The sequence below is a fragment of the Mesoplodon mirus genome, assembly GCF_964341445.2.
Source record: "Mesoplodon mirus genome assembly, chromosome: 15".
Classification (NCBI taxonomy): Eukaryota; Metazoa; Chordata; class Mammalia; order Artiodactyla; family Ziphiidae; genus Mesoplodon; species Mesoplodon mirus.
This window is the reverse complement of record NC_138991.1, coordinates 25,729,281-25,747,271: the sequence shown is the minus strand read 5'-3', so window position 1 is coordinate 25,747,271 and position 17,991 is coordinate 25,729,281. Positions and strand designations below refer to the sequence as shown.

The window sequence follows — 17,991 nt, the reverse complement described above, 5'->3', positions numbered from 1 at the left end:
TCATTTACAAAAATAGGCTATAAGCCTATTTGCCAATATGTTAGAGAAAATTTCATGACATAACAAATGTACATTATTTTAAATATGAAAAGGTTATAAAACCAAGTACACCAAGAGCCAATTTTTATAAATAAATATAAATAAGCATACACATACAAACACAGAAGAAAGAACAGAGTCATACACACCAAACTGCTAATAGTGTTTATCATTAGCTGGTAGGAGTATAGGTAATTCTTACTCTCTTCTTTATGTTTTTCTATCTTTCCACATATTCTTCAACAAACATGAACTATTTTGTCATCAGATCTTCTTTTTTTAACTTAAAAGATCAGAGGAGGGGAAAAAAAGATCCTAAAAGCCCTAGATATTTTAAGTGAAAAAAATAATAAGAGTATAGAAGGGAGGGTAGGAAAGATTCCATATTATATACATGAATGCATGTGCAAAGAATACCTCTGAAAGGATTATATAAGAAACTCCTAACATGGCTGACTCTGAGAGGTAGCCTAGGAGACTGAGGATGACAGGTGTGAGGGAGTCTTACTATACCATCTTTTGTCTTCAGTTTTTTGTACTATGTGCATTAATTTTTTTAATGTAATAAAATTAACATGTTATTTTAAAAGTAAGAAAGGAGAAGCTGACTCCCCATCTCTTGGTCAGTGACTCACACAAAAGCAGAAGTGGCACTGGGGCTCATCTGGACTGGCAAGACATCAGCATAGGTCTCATCCAGAGAGAGCAGAACATTGGCAGCTTGCTGGCCTGACTCGGCAACAGCAAGCAGCCGAGGAAGGTCCCTATAGGCATCTGGACCAGCCAAAATATCCACCGTTTTCTCTCTGTTGAGGATCTCCTCCTTCAATCTCTCAGCCATGCAGCCTGGGAGGGAAAAGAGATAAGCTAAGACCTGTTCCCAAATTCATCTCGTCTCACTTCTTTTTAGTACACATTCTCTCCAGCTGGATCAGAGACCGGGTCACAGAAACTTCTCTAGGAGTTTAGCATCATCCCTCAAATTTGCCCAACACTTCTATACCTCTGGAACCTGCATATTCCTATATAAGAAAACCACAGGAAAAGAGCTCTATAGCAATTCAATTAAATGCCTGGAAAAAATGAAACCACCATCCAAAAACCTTTCTAGACATGAACCACCTCTTTTTTCAATTGAAAATTACTTGGTGCTACAAATAAAAGCTATTTTGTGTCAGGAACTTATTTATTAAAATAAAACTTATTTATATACAACTGCACTTACACACTTTATCCCTCTTGTTGCCCATAATACTTATTAAAACCTATAAGAAATGAGTTATCCATCTACGCTGGTATCTTCCATAATCAAGAATACCACTATTCAAGTAAAACTATACAATTTAAAAACCCATTTTATTAAAAAAAAAAACTTTAAAAACACTGGTTTAAAAACTATTCTTGGATGTACAACCGTGTATAGCAGCATCATTGACAATAGCCAAAAAGTGGAAGCAATCCGAGCGTCCATAAACAGATGTGATATATACATACAATGGAATATTATTCAGCCTTAAAAACGAAGGAAATTCTGACACAAGCTACAGCCTGGATGAACCTTGAGGGTATTATGCTAAGTGAAAAAAGCCAGTCACCAAAATGTTGTATGGTTCCACTTATATGAAGTACCCAGAGCAGTAAAATTCACAAAGGCAGAGAGTAGAATGGTGGCTGCCAGGGACTGAAGTGAGGGAGGAATGGAGAGTCATTACTTAATTGGTGTGGAGTTTCAGTTTGGGAAGATGAAAAAATTCCTGAAATGGACGGAGGTGATGGCTGCACAACAATGTGAATGTACTTAATACCACTGAACTGTACATCTAAAAGGGGTCCAAATGGTAAACTTTATGTTACATACACTTTACCACAGTTAAAAGAAAAAAACTGGGCTTCCCTGGTGGCACAGTGGTTGAGAGTCTGCCTGCCGATGCAGGGGACACGGGTTCATGCCCCGGTCCGGGAGGATCCCACATGCCGCAGAGTAGCTGGGCCCGTGAGCCATGGCCGCTGAGCCTGCGCGTCCGGAGCCTGTGCTCCGCAACGGGAGAGGCCACAGCAGTGAGAGGCCCGCGTACTGCAAAAAAAAAAAAAAAAAAGAAAAAAAAAAGAAAAAAACTATTTGGGGGATTTCTGATATTCCTAACAGATATATACCCAGGGGCTTCTATAATGAAGGAACTGGAATGGAACAAAACATTCTAGCTAATCTTTCCATCCTCCTGCATCACTTAGTACATTAATCTGTGTAATAAAGGATATGCTCCAACCTGTGTTTTGACCCATCATCAAGAAGAATTAATTTAACTATTCCACAATGGACACAGTCTATTTTAAGGCTAAGTACATTGACTAACTTCTGGGACCATGAGGGTACAGAATATTTATTTTTGAAATATGCCTCCCAGCTATCTATACCAGAGATGTCCAATAGAACTTTCTAAGACAATGGTAATGTGCTGTATCTACGCTGTTCAAACTGGTAGCACTAGTCAAGTGTGGCTACTGAGCAGTCGATATGTGGCTAGTGAGACTGAAGAAGTCAATTTTTAATATTATTTAAGTGTGATTAAATTTAAATGACCACATGTGGCTAGTGGCTATTATACTGGTCAGTGAATAATTAGATCTTCACTTGGGCATGCTTCAGGAGTCAAGATAAAAGGTGCCTACGTGGGGCTTCCCTGGTGGCACAGTGGTTGAGAGTCCGCCTGCTGATGCAGGGGACACGGGTTCGTGCCCTGGTCTGGGAAGATTCCGCATGCCATGGAGCGGCTGGGCCCTTGAGCCATGGCCGCAGAGCCTGTGTGTCTGGAGCCTGTGCTCCACAATGGGAGAGGCCACAACAGTGAGAGGCCCGCATACTGCAAAAAAAAGGTGCCTACGTGGTAAATTCAAGCTGTCCCTTCAGACTCCAAACTCTCTCCTATCCACTACTCTGTGCCACCATGAGCCCCATCAGACTAGTAAGGACAGATCACTTTCTGAGTACAGTACCTATTACTTTAAGGCACTAAGAAAAGCCCTTTTATGAGCTTTATCTCATTTAATCCTACAGCCTCTGACATTAAGTATAAGAGTTGAATGGCATGTATAAGATTTCTTCACCACTGGGAATCCAGCCTCTAAGGGAAACCCTAGCATATAAAGCTACATGGAGCCCAAGTCTCACAAAACTCACAAAATCTGCAAATTACCAGATACCTAGAATCCCAATCCTCAGAGGCACTCGGGAGCGGAGCCGTTTTGACTTCAAGGATCTGAGCTGATGTAAACGATTCCAGATGGTCTGTTCAGCCTTCTCCCTACAGAGGTCAAAAAAGGTAGACCTGAACCTGAAAATAAACTACAAAGCAATCTAAAAGAGCAAGACAATGGGAAGAATGGGAACTCCCTGGCAGTACAGTGTTTAGGACTCCACGCTTTCACTGCAAAGACACAGGTTCAATCCCTGGCTGGGGAACTAAGATCCTGAAACCCATGCAGTGTGGCCAAAACTATTCCTAGAATGATGCCCTCCCTGCACATCTCCAAATCCTCACAAGCCTTTAAGCCAAAATCAAAAACAATCTACTCCACAAAGCCCTCCCCAACTCTCCTCTGTTGGAGAGTTTGTTCTCCTGTCACTTTAACTATTCTATTCCCTGTACTCAGCAATTTCTCCTTTATACGGTTTGATTTTTTTACCTAGTGCTTTCTGCCAGATGTTAGAACTATTTGTGTATGTGTCTTAGTTCCCATATCAGACCAGACTCCTTAAAGTCAGGCTCCATGGAGGAAGGGTTCATTTCGGAATCTCTCAAAGAACCTAGTCCAATGTCTTGCAGCAAAGACCCTTAGAACAAAAATGTTGGATTAATTGATAGTATAGCCAGCTGAGGAAACATAACACCAACATGCCTTGTACACAGAAACAAGTAATAAACAGGGTATGCTCACTTCTGATGGATGCCACCCATCTCTGTTCAGAAGAACTCTGTCCCTGACCACTGACGGTACCTAGCCCTTATGATGTGAGGTACATCATAAACATGTGCCATTGGCTACAAGAAAAACCCAAGGAAAAGCTGGGCAACTCAGCACACTCTCGGTTTCCTCATCAATAAAATGAGTTTGATAACAGCACCTAGCTCATAGGGTTGTTGTGAGAATTAGTTAGTGCACGTATAGTACTCAGTACAAGACCTGACACACAGTACACGCTTAGCAAATGCTGACCGTTCTATCATTACTATCTCCACTGGTGTAAAACTGCAAATCCACTGGCTCATCTCCATAGGTAGGGCCAGCCTGGCACCGTTGGCTCTGGCATTATTATATAAGATATATTCACTCTCTAGGTAAAGAACAAATTCCCACCTGATAGAACATGTGACAAGGAGGACCACATCAGCCTGGGTGGAGAGCAAGGAAAAAAAAGAAAATTATGATCTTTGAAATTAACCTTTTAGAATCACTGCCCACAGCCCTTTTTTTTTTTCTCAGATTGTGGTGAAACACACATAACATAAAATTTACCATTTTAACCATTTTTAAGTGTACAGTTCAGTAGCATTATGTACATTCACACTGCTGTGCAGCTATCACCACCATCAACCTCCACAACTATTTCAACTTCCCCAACTAAAACCTGTACCCATTAAACACTAACTCCCCATTCCGCTCCTCCTCATGGCCCATTTTTAACCTAGCTCCTTGCCTGAAGGTGAGCACCACCTTAAAAGTTTCAAAAATAACTGCAACAAAAGTACAGCTTGGTCCCACACTGCACACTTTCCTCAAGGGAACTCACTCTCACTAGGCCACAGCCTGCTCCTGGAACTCCACCCAAGAACTGGCAAACATTCAGAATCTCACCCAGGAAACAAGGGGAAGCAGGAAATGTGTGTACCTCCTGAAGGTTACGGGTCCGGAGGTAGCCACTCTTCTGTAAGATGGACCAGGCTATCTCTGTGTCATTCACGTTCATCTGGCAGCCATACGTCTCAAGGTAGACTGCAATGAGAGGGCAATTCCACTGTAGGCAGATGAAAAGGGACCGCATGTCTCAAAAGGTCTCCTCCCCAAATGCCCCAGAAACACCTGAGGCAACTGGTTAGCCGCTAAGTCCCCTGTTGCCTCAATTCTAAGGCATCATTAATTGCCAGATGTACCCCCAAATTAATGACAGCCTTTCAGAACAAAAGAAATACTACATTATATACACACACCAATTACAAGCTGTATCATTTAAAAATGGAGAAAACATGCACCTGAGAATCAGGAAATATGGTTATAAAAACAATTAGAAAAGGGAGAACTAGTTGACAATAATTATCAACCTGGGGGGAAATAAATTTAAATCCATGTTAGGTCTTCCCTGGTGGCGCAGTGGTTAAGAATCCGCCTGCCGGGCTTCCCTGGTGGCGCAAGTGGTTGAGAGTCCGCCTGCCAATGCAGGGGACACGGGTTCGTGCCCCAGTCTGGGAGGATCCCACATGCCGCGGAGCGGCTGCGCCCGTGAGCCATGGCCGCTGAGCCTGCGCGTCCGGAGCCTGTGCGCCGCAACGGGAGAGGCCACAACAGTGCGAAGCCCGCGTACCGCAAAAAAAAAAAAAAAAGAATCCGCCTGCCAATGCAGGGGACATGGGTTCGAGCCCTGGTCCAGGAAGATCCCACTTGCCGCGGAGCAACTAAGCCCGTGAGCCACAACTACTGAGCCTGCGCTCTAGAGCTCGCGAGCCACAACTACGGAAGCCCACGTGCCTAGAGCCCGTGCACTGCAACAAGAGGAGCCACTGTAATGAGAAGCCCATAGCAACGAAGACCCAACGCAGTCAAAAATAATAAATAAATAAAACAAATACATTTATTTTAAAAAATCCATATGTTACACTCCTCCTTCTCAAAATGAGGTTCTCCAGACTCTGGAGGGAGCAGCAGTGGCCAGAGGGTACATAAAGCCACAAAATAAAAATGAGGCAACTTCCTACAGTAACTTCAAATGTCTTAAATGAAAGCAAGCATGGCTAACATGACATAAAACACATTTGCATAAAGTTATAAGAACCTCAATTTCACACCGCAGCAAGACCCTTCAAACTAAATTCCTATTTCAACCCCTGCGCCCACCAACACATTTTAATCCACAAACCCAAATAAATTCTAAATGGAGTTAAAAGTTGAAGGATAATCACATGAAAACCAATAGAAAAGAGCAGTAATTTTTTTAAAAAAAGAAAGAAACAATCAGGATTTTTTTTTAAACCTTCCTTGGCTCACTTCCCTTGTCTAAAAAAAGAAAACACCAAACTTATGTCAGGGAGAGACTGAAGGGAACAACAAATTTTAAAGGACTACAAAATACCGAGCAGGAGTCACAAGGTATACAGACTCCTTGATTTACCAATTCAACTCCTAGAAATTTATTCCAGAAAAAAATTTTTAAAGAAGCAAAGCTATCTATATATGCATGTATCTATATACATATATATGAGGCACTTATTATAGTGTTATATATAATATAAAAATTTTTGAAACAACCTAATGTCCCAACAATTGGAAAACATCATGGTACAGCATGTGATATTTTGCACCAATGTTTCTAAATTTAATTATGAAGACTACTATTTGGAAGAATATTAAATGAAAATAGCACATTACAAATAATTTGCACCATATGACTGCAACCAAATCATTAAGAATTATAAAGGGAAATTGTTTTTTGAAACAGTGCAAAATGGGAGAGGTTTGGTTGTCTCTTAATGTCTCTTCAAAATTTTGTTTGTTTGTTTGTTTTGGCTGTGTTGGGTCTTCATTGCTGTGTGCGGGCTTCCTCTAGTTGCAGTGAGCAGGGGCTACTCTTCGTTGTGGTGCGCGGGCTTCTCATTGTTGTGGCTTCTCTTGCTGCGGAGCACGGGCTCTAGGCATGCAGGCTTCAGTAGCTGTGGCACGCAGGCTCAGTAGTTGTGGCTCGCGGGCTCTAGAGCACAGGCTCAGTAGTAGTGGTGCATGGGCTTAGTTGCTCCGCAGCATGTGGGATCTTCCCAGGCCAGGGCTCGAACCCATGTCCCTTGCATTGGCAGGCGGATGCTTAACCACTGTGCCACCAGGGAAGCCCTCAAACATTTTTTTAAGGCATTTTAACTGAGTGCATTATGTTTCTCAGAAAACCTCTGCCTAAGCATAATGATTTTCTACAGCACCAATTATGAAACCTACCTTATAACTTAGGATGATCTAAAAATCAGAATAGAGATCATAAGGGTTTCCAAAGGTAACCAAAAAGAGGACTACCCAGGACTTCTACCCACAAGTTGCGTGTACCAAAACTATAATTCCTTTATATTATTGTTACTTGGTAGAGTCTGACAATTCCATAACTTAGCAGCCTTCCCACTCTGTTAACCCTCCAAAGCCAGGTCTGTAATAAAAGACCTGTTAAGAATCAGACTATGGGACGTCCCTGGTGGCGCTGTGGTTAAGAATCTGCCTGCCAACGCAGGGGACATGGGTTCGAGCTCTGGTCCGCGAAGATCCCACATGCCACGGAGCAACTAAGCCCATGCGTCACAACTACTGAAGCCTGCATGCCCTGGAGCCCTCACGCTGCAACTACTGAGCCCACGTGCCACAACTACTGAAGCCCGCGTGCTGCATCTACCGAAGCCCGCATGCCTAGAGCCCATGCTCTGCAACAAAGAGAAGCCACTGCAATCAGAAGCCCGCACCCCGCAATCAAGAGTAGCCCAGAAAGCCCGAGTGCAGAAATGAAGACCCAACGTAGCCAAAAAAATAAAGAAAGAAGGAATCAGACTATGGATACTGGAAAGGAGTAAAGCAGGAAGTTCAAAAAGAAGTAAAGTAAAACCAACCTTTTCTCTGCCTTCCTAAAAGATCATCCACTGTGAGATATGGGGGTGGGTCCTCCACATCTGGAGTAGACGGTTTCTCTTGAGGAACTGAAGCACTTCTTAAAAAATGCTGAAAAGTCGGTCCAGTGGCCAGCCTTGAGCTGAAATCCTTCCAAACTCCATCCTCCTGCCGCCTCTCTGGACTGGGACCTGCAGAGCTGCGGACACCACTGTGTGCCCTGCAGGTCCTGAGCAGCAGCCAGGACACAGAGGCCAAGGGGCCCCGGCTCAGACATCTCTGCGCTTTGAGGACACACTGTAAAGGATGCATGGCACTAAAACAGCCCAAAGACTGCAAGAGAATGACAGACATCACCAACATTTATTGAACACTATATACAGGGCACTGCTCTAAGCACTTCCAAGTGTATTAATACATTTAATCCTCACAAAAACCCAAGAAGGTACTCTTAATAATATTGTCCCGTTTATAATATTTTACAGGTGAAAAAACTGAGGCAACTTGCCAAATATCACACAAAGAAGTGCCAGAGATGAGACGCAAATCCAGGTAGTCTGTTTTCAAAACAAAGGGGTGGTAGAGATGAAATGAGAAGCCCTGACAAAATAACAAAGTAGCACCTTGTGCCAGGAACAGTTCCAAGGGTTTTAAGTGTATCAGCTCTTTAAACCTTCACAGCATCCTGAGTAACATAGGCAACAGACACTATTATTATCCCCATTCAGAGAGGAGGAAATAGACAGAAAGGCTGAGGGACTTACCTAAGCTCCCACAGCCAGTAAGCAGCAGAGTCGCGATTCAAATAAAGGTCTCTATTAAAACAAAGCCTGTGTCCCTAGCCACCTTGCTACACTGTGAAAACAATTTACTGAGGGCATCTTCTTTTGGGTTCCTTCAAAAGGAAAGTGTCTAACATGGGGGCACCATATGCCTGGTCGGTGACTACTTTCGACCTCCAAGAGTCTCAGATTACTGCCCTTCAAACTTCCCACCCAGACTCTCTCACATATGGCTGGGGGAGAGAGATGGAAAATGGCACAACCTTTACAGAGAGCAATTTGCCACCTTCCGTCAAAATTACAAACACACAAACCCTAGATAACTAATAAGAACCTACTGTATAACACAGGGAACTCTACTCAGTACTCTGTAATGACCTACATGGGAAAAGAATCTAAAAGAGAGTGAATATATGTATATGTATAACAGATTCACTTTGCTATACAGCAGAAACTAACACAATACTGTAAGTCAACTATACTCCAATAAAAATTAATTAAAAAAAAACACACACAAAAACCCTTTGACCAAGCAGTTCCATTGCTAGGTATTTATCCTACAGATAGACTCATGTGCAAAATAACCTATGCATAAGGATATTTGATACAGCAGTGTTTCTAATAGCAAAGAAACGGGAAAGATCTAAATGTCATCCATAGGGGACTAGTTAAATAAGTCACAGTACATCCATACAATGGAATAAGATGCAACCGTTAGAAAGTTAGGTCGAATCTATACATGACAAAAAAGCAAAGAAGCAAAGTGCTATACTAGATATAGCGGGCCATCCACAAACCTGTGTAGGAAAGAAGACATGAATATTCAGGTACATATTTGTAAATGCACACAATATCTCTAGAATGCATAAGAAACAGTGGGTGCCTCCCAGGAAGGAACCTAGGTGACTCAAAGTACAAAAGGTGGAGACTTACTTTCCACCACATATTCTTAATGGACCCCACATCTCCAGCCTGACTACCTCACTCCAGCCATACCAGACATCTTTGTACTGATCTTCACTAGCTTCTAGGCTTTTACACATGCTGTTTTCTCTGGCTGGTGTATCTTCGCTTAACTGACGTGGCCAACTCCTACACTACTTTTAGGTCTCTGCTTCCTCCTGGAAGCCTTTCCTGGCCACCACCGCCAAAGTCTAGGGGTCCTCCCCTAGGTTCCCAAAGCCTCCTTATAACTATCACAAGACTCATCACACTTTGCTGTTAATTACTGCTTATTCCTTGTAAGCCGGAGGTCTCTGAAAGCAGGGAACAAATCTCATTCATTTCTATATTCTTAGTATCTCCCATTCTAGTAACGTGGCAGGTGCTATACATGTAAAATGAGCAGATGTGGCCTGTTACTTCTCCAACCCGATCACCTGCTGTACATGCTACCAGCACTTTAGGCAGGAGCAATGCCAACCTACTTTCAAGTGACAGAGAACAGCAGACTTTTAGTGTGAACTTTAAAGTCACCCGTTTCTGCCCCTTACTTGTTGTGTGACCTCGGGAAAGTCAAATTCCTACCTCTGAGCCACCAATTCCACATGTGTAAAATAAGGATAAAAATAATACCCACCTCTCAGAGGTGTTGTGAGAATTAAAGATGTTAAAACCTAACTTGGCATACAGTAAGTCTTCAGTAACTGCACAATTGCAGCCCACACCTCCTTTGATGGTGGGTATAGAGCATTGTGGTTAAGACGCGAGAGACGGCGTCTGACCCAACTGCTGCCTCGCCAGGTAACTTTGGGCACGTAGAAGCGTCTTACGTTCTGGGAGCTTCCATTTCCTCATGTGTAAAATGGGAATAATGGTACCTATTACAGCACCTATCTCCATGTCTGTTGTGAGGATCAAATGTGACAATACGAACAAAATGCTTGCATAGCACAATGTAGGGGGCCTCGGTGGGGGCCCACATTAATTGGTAGTCGACAATAACGATGAGACAATAGCCTCATCTCAACATAAACAATAAAGCATCCCACTTCATTGGGTGATTACAATGTGTCAGGCGTGGTGCTAAGCGCTTTCCATGGATTACCGTATTTAATCCTCACAGCAACTGTGAGGCAGGTTTTACTATCATCCTCACTTCACAGGTGACAAAGCTAAGGTTCGGAGGAAAGAGGGTTGACTTGTCCAAGGTCACAAACGAGTAGGAAGCGGGGCTGGAGTGCGAACCCCGACAGCCTAACTCCAGGGTCCGCGCTGTAACCACCGCGCCATCTTCCCCTTGAACACCGCGCATTCCCGGGGCACCGCCGCCCCTCCAGTCCCAGACGTGGGGCGTGGCAGAGGGCGCAGGCGACCTCCGCCGGCGCTCCGTTCACCTACCGCTGCCCGAAGGCCTGGCGTCCAGCCGCTGAAGCTCCTCTCAGTAGGCAAGCTCCCGGCTCAGCTGTCTGCGGCTGCGCACGCACACGCGCAACTTCCGTTCCGCCGCAATTTCCGTCCGGGGCGCCCCATCCGGCGGAAGTGCGTCTTCTCTACTGTCCGGGTGGGTCCAAGCTCCTGGCTTTGAAAACCCTCCACTGGTGAGCGGAACCAAGCGGTAAACCCTAGCCGGCAGGTGGCAACTGAGCGCTTGAAATAGGGCGAGTGCTAGCTAAATGTGTTCTAAATGTAAAATACACACCGGATGTCGAAGAAAGAATGCCAGCTATCTCCGCGATAATTTTTACACTGACTGCGTGCTGAGATATTTGGGATTTATTGGTTTAAATGAGTATATTATTTAAGTTAGTTTCATCTGTTTCTTTTTACTTTTTTCAGTGTGGCTACTGGGAAAATTTTAATTATTTACGTGGCTCGCTTTCTATTTCTGTTGGACAGCGCTGCGTTATAGGTTAAAGACTTCCCAATTCACGTTTCCATCATAGAACCCCCCTCCCAACCCCTGGAGTCACAGACACATAAGTTCCACTGTCTATGGGGCACCTCCCCTTGGGTACCTATCGACCGTCTCAAACTCAATACAGAACTCTTCATTTCTTCGTACACATCCTAACCCAAAACCTGTGTCTGCCCAGTCTTGCCCATCTCAGTAAATGACCCAAGCATCCTCCCAGTTGCACTAGGAGAAACTGAGTCATTTTTTTTGTTTCCTCTCCCTCAATCTCCACACTCAGTCTATCAGCAAAGTTTTGTCAGCTCTAACTCCAAAATGTCTCAAATCTATCCACTTCCCATTCTCCTGTTCTTCTCCTGCTGCAGCTCTAGCCCAGGCCATCATCATCTCATCAGAAAGGACAGCAATAGCCTGCTAACTGGCCTCCTTGCTTTTGCCCTTAACCTAGTCTCCTACCAACTATTTCCCACACAGAGCCTAAGAGAGTTTGTTTTCTTAACTCAGATCATGGAAATTCTCTGGCAGTCCAGTGGTTAGGACTCCGCACTTTCACTGAGGTCGGCCCAGATTCGATCTCCATCCTTGGTTGGGAAACTAAGATCCTGAAAGCTGTGCAGTGCAGCAGGAAGAAAACAAAACAAAACAAAACAAACAAACAAACAAAAAACAAGACTTAACTCAGATCACATCATTCCTCTGCTGAAAACTCCCAGTGGCTTGCCATTGCCTTTGCAATAAAATCCAGATTTCCTGCTGTGTCCTAGGACCTGCATGATCTGGCTACTGCTTACTTTTTACTTCTCCAACTTACTTATTTCTTACTATTTACTTCTCCTAGCATGTTCTCTCTAATTAACTATATTTCAACTACACAATTTTATTTTGCTCCTTCAATACCCCAAGCACATGTTTATCTCAGAGCCTTTGAACTTTGAACATTCTCTCTGGAATGTCCCCCCAAATTGTTTCAAGGCTGGTGCCTTCTCATCCTTCATGTCTCAGCTTAAATATCAGCTCTCCAGAGAGGCCCTCTCTGACCACCCCATGTAAAAGGCTCCCATCACTATCACATCATTTTCTTCTCAGTATTTGTCACTATCCAAAATGATAGCATTTTTTGTTTACTTGCCATTGCCTATTTCCTAGACATTCAGCTCCCTGAGAGCAGCAACACATTCTGTCATGTTCACGGCAATATCCCCAGGATGTAGCACAGAGTCTGATTCATAGGAGGGCTTAATAAATACTTGTTGAATGAACAAATGACTGCTTTATCTATTAGTTTGGGTTCCCCAGAAGCAGACCTTGAAAAAAGGACTTGAGTGCAGGCAGGTGATCACAGGAGACGCTGATAAGGTAACTCAGGGAATGAGACAGGGGAGACAGCCAATAAGAAGTGTGTTATCAAGCCAGTTACCAAGGTGGGCATCTGGGTCTTCATTCTGTTGGGGAGCTCTAGGAAACAGTGTAAGACACAGACCTCAGAATTATTTCACCCAAAGGGAGAGGAAGCTGGGGTAGTTATATACTACCAGCTGTGGTGGAAGTATTCTCCTACATGTGTTAATTCCTCAGTGCTTCTACTCTGCCTATGCAGGAAAGGCTGTGGTTTGGGAGAAAGCCCTCTATCAATAAGATGCAGTCACTGACTCCAGCATTCTGAATTACCAAGGCTCTGGGCGGCCTGACAACCCCTGCTACAACTGGCCTCTTCGACACCTCATTAGAACTCTATGAGGTTATTATTGGCTCAAGTTACAGGTGAGAAAACTGAAAATACAAAAAGGTAGTCGAGTGCTGAAGCTCACATAACTAGGGTATGGCAGAACTGGGATCCACCCACAGGTCAGTCTGATCCCAAAGTCCTATTCTTAACACTGACTGACTAATTCAAAGTCAGACTGGCTGGGTTCACATTAAGGCTCCGATGCTTACCATGATAGCCATGGCCAAGTCAGTCCCCCCTGATGACTTGCACTTTCTTTGCATATAAAGTGGCTTCTGTGTAGAAAATATACTGCATTGAGGGTAGGAGGGTGGGAAGACAAATCAGTAGAGTATTGAGGAGGCTGTGGCAGTTGTCCAGAGATTGTGGAGTCCTGGGCCAGTGCGATGGCTTGGGGCAGTGAGGAAAAAACAAACCCAGATTTCAGGAGTTTGAGACATACCACAATAAATTCCACAGCATCTCTTTACATGACTGCTGGGTGCCAATTGAGTCAAATATACAAAGGCAAACACAGCCCAAGAATTGTATTATGGCTCTTGTTTTTTACTGTGGTTCTCCAGGTAATATAGAATGTGCTCTGATCTTTTCAGGCAATAATCAGCACCGTGAAAATACAAAATTTCAGAATTCCTGGAAAACTTTCAGACTCTAGAGACAAGTTCCTGGAAACTCTTGAGATCTAAAGACTCCAGCTGGAGAAATATTCAGGTTTCCTGTCAAAGTTTTTACTACAAGGGGAAGATGTTCTGTCCTAACTCGGCCATGGGGGGGTGCCACCCGTGCCACACAGAGCCCCACCATGGTGGCCGAACCTCCGTTCCAATAGGAGTTATGTTGAGGAGGGAAGCCTCCCACCCACGCTGCCAAGGTCAGACAACACCCATTCACTCTCCACAGTGACCCCAAGCATGGACCCTGTCCTTCCTGACACATCAATTCTCTATTTCAGGTCCTACTTATCGTTTCAACATGGCCCTTCCCTCTTTAGCCTCGGTATTGTCCTCCTAGAATCACAGGAGAGAGGGATTCTAGAGCTGGAAGGAAGCCACTTTTAGAACTTCCAATGTGGGAGTCAGGGAGGAGCTGGGATTTTAACCCAGGTCTCTTGGCCTCTTAGAACTGTGCTCTTTCAAATCTGGATCTTCCCCTAGTGGCCCCAGAAGGAGGTGTCACCTTCCCCTTTTGTGGCCAGAGCAGGAGGCAGCAAGTCAGAAGATGTCAGAGCTACCCCTTGCCAGTTCTGACTGCCCATGGGATGGGCATGAGGGATGTTCTCTGGTGCATGTTATGCTGCACACACACACACACACACACACACACACACACACACACACACACACACACACACACACACACACACACACACACACACACACACACACACACACACACACACACACACACACACCAGCCATTCCCAACATCCCTACTATCCTTTCCCACACACATCAGCCCATGTGAGGGCCAGGGACCATTTCCAACCTCCCAAACCATCACCCACCACATTCCAACAACAAGGGTCCTTTCAGCTGCCATACTGTGGAGTCTCAGACAGTGTTGTGTCTTGGGCAATGAAGGTGATAAAAACAACACCCCCCGCCCCGCCCAGATCTCCAGGAGCTTGGAAGGCTCATGTTCCATCCCACCTTGGGAATCTGTCATCTGGGATGCCATTCCCCCTCCTACCTGACTAACTCCTACTGGTTGCTGATAGTTCTAACAGTTACTGAGCAACTTCTTCTTCCCCTCCTCCTTCCCCACTGATTCAGCCTCAGCCAAATGATTTGTTTTGGCCAACGGAATTAGAGAGGACAAAATGCGGAGGATGTAAGTGTGCTTGTGCACTTTGCTTGTCTTTGAACTCCAGTGACTTGCCATGAGAACATGCCCTGGGAGCTGATGCCCCTTCATCCTGGGCTCCAGAAGGAAAATCATAGAGTAGGCCTGAGCCCAACCCACAGCCTGGACCAAGGCCACCCAGCCAAGCCCAGCTTCTAATGGTCAAACTGCAGTCAACATGCAGCCCCAGAAGCATGAAAATAAATGCTTATTGCTGTGGCCACAGAGTCTGTTGTTGTTTTGGTCCACAGCATTGTTGCAACAGTAGCTGATTTTTAGCCTGCTCCTTCAGGACATCAGCTTCAGGTCTCTTCCTGAGAGAAAACTGCCCTCACCCCCAGAGCAGGTCAGGTCCCCACTGTCCTCTCTGGTATTTCCATGAGTCTACCCAATCACACATTTGATTGTGAGAGCTTCTGCTGAATTTCTTTCCCCTGTGCAAGGGGGCCTGTCAGTCTTGCTCCCAGCAAATTGGCTCCTGGACCCAAGGATTAGCACAAAGTAGGTGTGTACTATGTATTTCTCAAATGAACAGTGGATTGACGAATGGGTGGGCAGATTGAGGTGGGCAAAGCTGGAATATCTCTGCTTACCTGCATTTCCCCTAGAACAAGCTCTGGCTCTGGCTTGTTACGTGAATCTATGTGGGCCTCAGTTTCGTGTGGGACCTGATTAGAACTGCTTAGTCTAATGCAGTAGCTACTAACCACATGTGGCTACTGAGCATGTGATATGCAAGCAGTGTGAGTGAGGAACTGAATTTAATTCCATTTTAATGAATTTTAATTTAAAAACTGATAATTCAGTTATTGGAAAACTTTAGTACATTTGGAAATACTTGATTATGCGAATCTAATTTTTTCAACTGGAAACTTTATGAAATCTAAATACCAATCAAAGGTTTCCAATGAAAATTTGGTATCTGAATAGAGATGTGCTGTAGGTATAAAATACACACCAGATTTCAAAGACAGTATGAGAAAAAGAATGTAAAACATTTCACTAATGAATTTTTATAATATGTGTTGAAGTGATAACATTTTGGATCTACTGGGTTAAATAAAATTTATTATTAAAATTATTTTCATCTATTTTTTCTTACTTTTAAAAATATGGCTACTAGAAAATTGGTAATTACAAATGTGGCTTGCATTATATTTCTAGTGGATGGTGCAGGGCCAGAAAGTCTCTAAGGTGAACAAGGGCTCTGAAGTCAGAAAAACCTAGTTTGAATCAAGCTCAGACATTTCAGAGCTGTGTGACTTCGGGCAAGTCACTCTCCTGTTCTGAGCCCCAGTTTTCTTACCTGTGTAATGGAGACTGCCGTGCCTATCAACATAGATATGTGGTGAGCATCCAATGAGGAAATGTATGTACGGTGCCTAGCACATAGCAAGCACTCTCTAAATGTAAGCTATCGTTACTGTCATCATGGTAATTTTCTGGACAACGCAAGAAACTGGGGCTCATTTGCAGCCAGCTGCATGGTATAGATTCCAAAGAAACATTCCACGAAGCATACTCCAAGCGTCCTCCCTTCTGCAGGAAAGGAGCGAGAGGCTCTCTATGACGGTTTTAAAATAGGTCCACAAAAAAAATGTTTAAATAAATAAAATGGGTCCACAAATTCTTTGACATTCCTTTCTTCAAGAGGTGAAGCCTAATTCCCCTCCCCTTGAGTGTGGGCTGGGATTAGTGACTCTATTCATTTATTCTAATGAATAGAATAAAGCAAAAGTGACAGTATGTGACATACAAGACTGGGTGATAAGAGGCATTGTGGACCCCTCTTGGGTCTCTCTTCTGTGTCACTCTGGGGGAAGCCAACCTCCTTGTCATGAGCACACTCAAGCAGCCCTATAATTAGGCCCATGTGGTGAGGAACTAGGGCCTCCTGCCAACATCCATAAGTGAAAAATATTGGAAACAGATCCTCTAGCCCCAGTCAAGCCTTCAGATGAGTGCAGCAGACACCTTGACTATAACCTCATGAAAGACCCTGAGACAAGAACAACCCAGCTTAGCCCCTCTCAAATTCCTAATCCACAGAACTTGAAAGAGAATGTTCACTGTTTTAAGCTGTGAAATTTGAGGGTAATTTGTTATGCAACAGTAGATAACCAATAGATTCTTTTTTTGGCCCTGTGGTTAAAGGTCTGCTCTTCTCTAGGGAAAGGGGCTCCAGTCCTGGGTCTGGTCCCTCTTGTGACTACAGGGGCCACTACAGCACCCACAGGCCAAGGTACAAACCACAGACACTGGGCCAGGCTGCCTATGTACTCACAGGCTGTTTATTTATCCGAGACTAAGGATGAGAGAGAGAGGATGAAGAGAAAAACCAGATGCCTCAAGGTGGTAGAGCTGATGGGAGAAATGAACAGAAAGGCTCCTCCTCTTTCTCTTGACACAGACCCCAGGGAACTCCAGCTTCAGGTGGGGCCTCTGGGGACAGTTTAGGGGCCCCTAGGAGGCCTGGCAGTTGTCAGCTAGGGTCAAGATCCCCAGAGGGGCAGGTCCCGGGCTCGGAATGGCTTCTGCGTACACAAAATATCTCTCCACAAAAGGCACTGGTGTGGGTGGGGGGAGCAGCAGGGAGGCTATCAAATCACTGGCAGGATCCACTGTGCCCTCAGTCTGGGTCCCAGCCTCTCTCAGGGGCTGGGTCTCTGCCTCCTTGTTCCTTTCCTCTCCCTTCCCTCAGCCCAGTGGTAAGCAGGCAATCAGCGGAGGGCCAGGTCAGGCCGTGTGGTGGACACCCCCTCTTCAGGGCTAATGCATCTGATGACCTCTAGGCTAAGAGCCCCAGACGGGTGACTTTGGCCGAGAGGAAGGAGTGGATGATGAAGACCATTGTTTTGGGGCATGAATGCAGGTCCAGCTGCTGCAGGGTGGACGGAGAG

The 17,991-nt window shown here is 44.6% G+C and overlaps 2 protein-coding genes across 7 annotated transcripts in view; both read right to left on the bottom strand.

Moving 5' to 3' along the window:
• The window catches only part of CDK5RAP1 (CDK5RAP1 mitochondrial tRNA methylthiotransferase), a 44,202-nt gene extending 28,339 nt beyond the window's left edge, over positions 1-15,863 (bottom strand). Inside the window, exons 1-7 of one of the 6 annotated variants that reach the window (XM_082645410.1) lie at positions 11,010-15,861; positions 8,652-9,466; positions 7,890-8,220; positions 4,928-5,031; positions 4,396-4,430; positions 3,241-3,341; positions 675-885 (exon numbers count right to left, since the gene is read on the bottom strand). In XM_082645410.1, coding sequence (XP_082501536.1) covers positions 675-885; positions 3,241-3,341; positions 4,396-4,430; positions 4,928-5,031; positions 7,890-8,199 — 761 coding nt within the window. In that variant the 5' untranslated portion in view covers positions 8,200-8,220; positions 8,652-9,466; positions 11,010-15,861. Of the gene's footprint in view, positions 1-674; positions 886-3,240; positions 3,342-4,395; positions 4,431-4,927; positions 5,032-7,889; positions 9,467-11,009 lie in introns of all 6 variants that reach the window. The other 5 variants (XM_082645408.1, XM_082645411.1, XM_082645407.1 and 2 more) reach the window with 5 other exon arrangements.
• Positions 15,864-16,163: 300 nt separating this feature from the next.
• Positions 16,164-17,991, bottom strand: part of SNTA1 (syntrophin alpha 1) — a 28,157-nt gene continuing 26,329 nt past the window's right edge. The window contains exon 8 of the mRNA XM_082600479.1: positions 16,164-17,972. Coding sequence (XP_082456605.1) covers positions 17,880-17,972 — 93 coding nt within the window. The 3' untranslated portion in view covers positions 16,164-17,879. The remainder of the gene's footprint in view (positions 17,973-17,991) is intronic.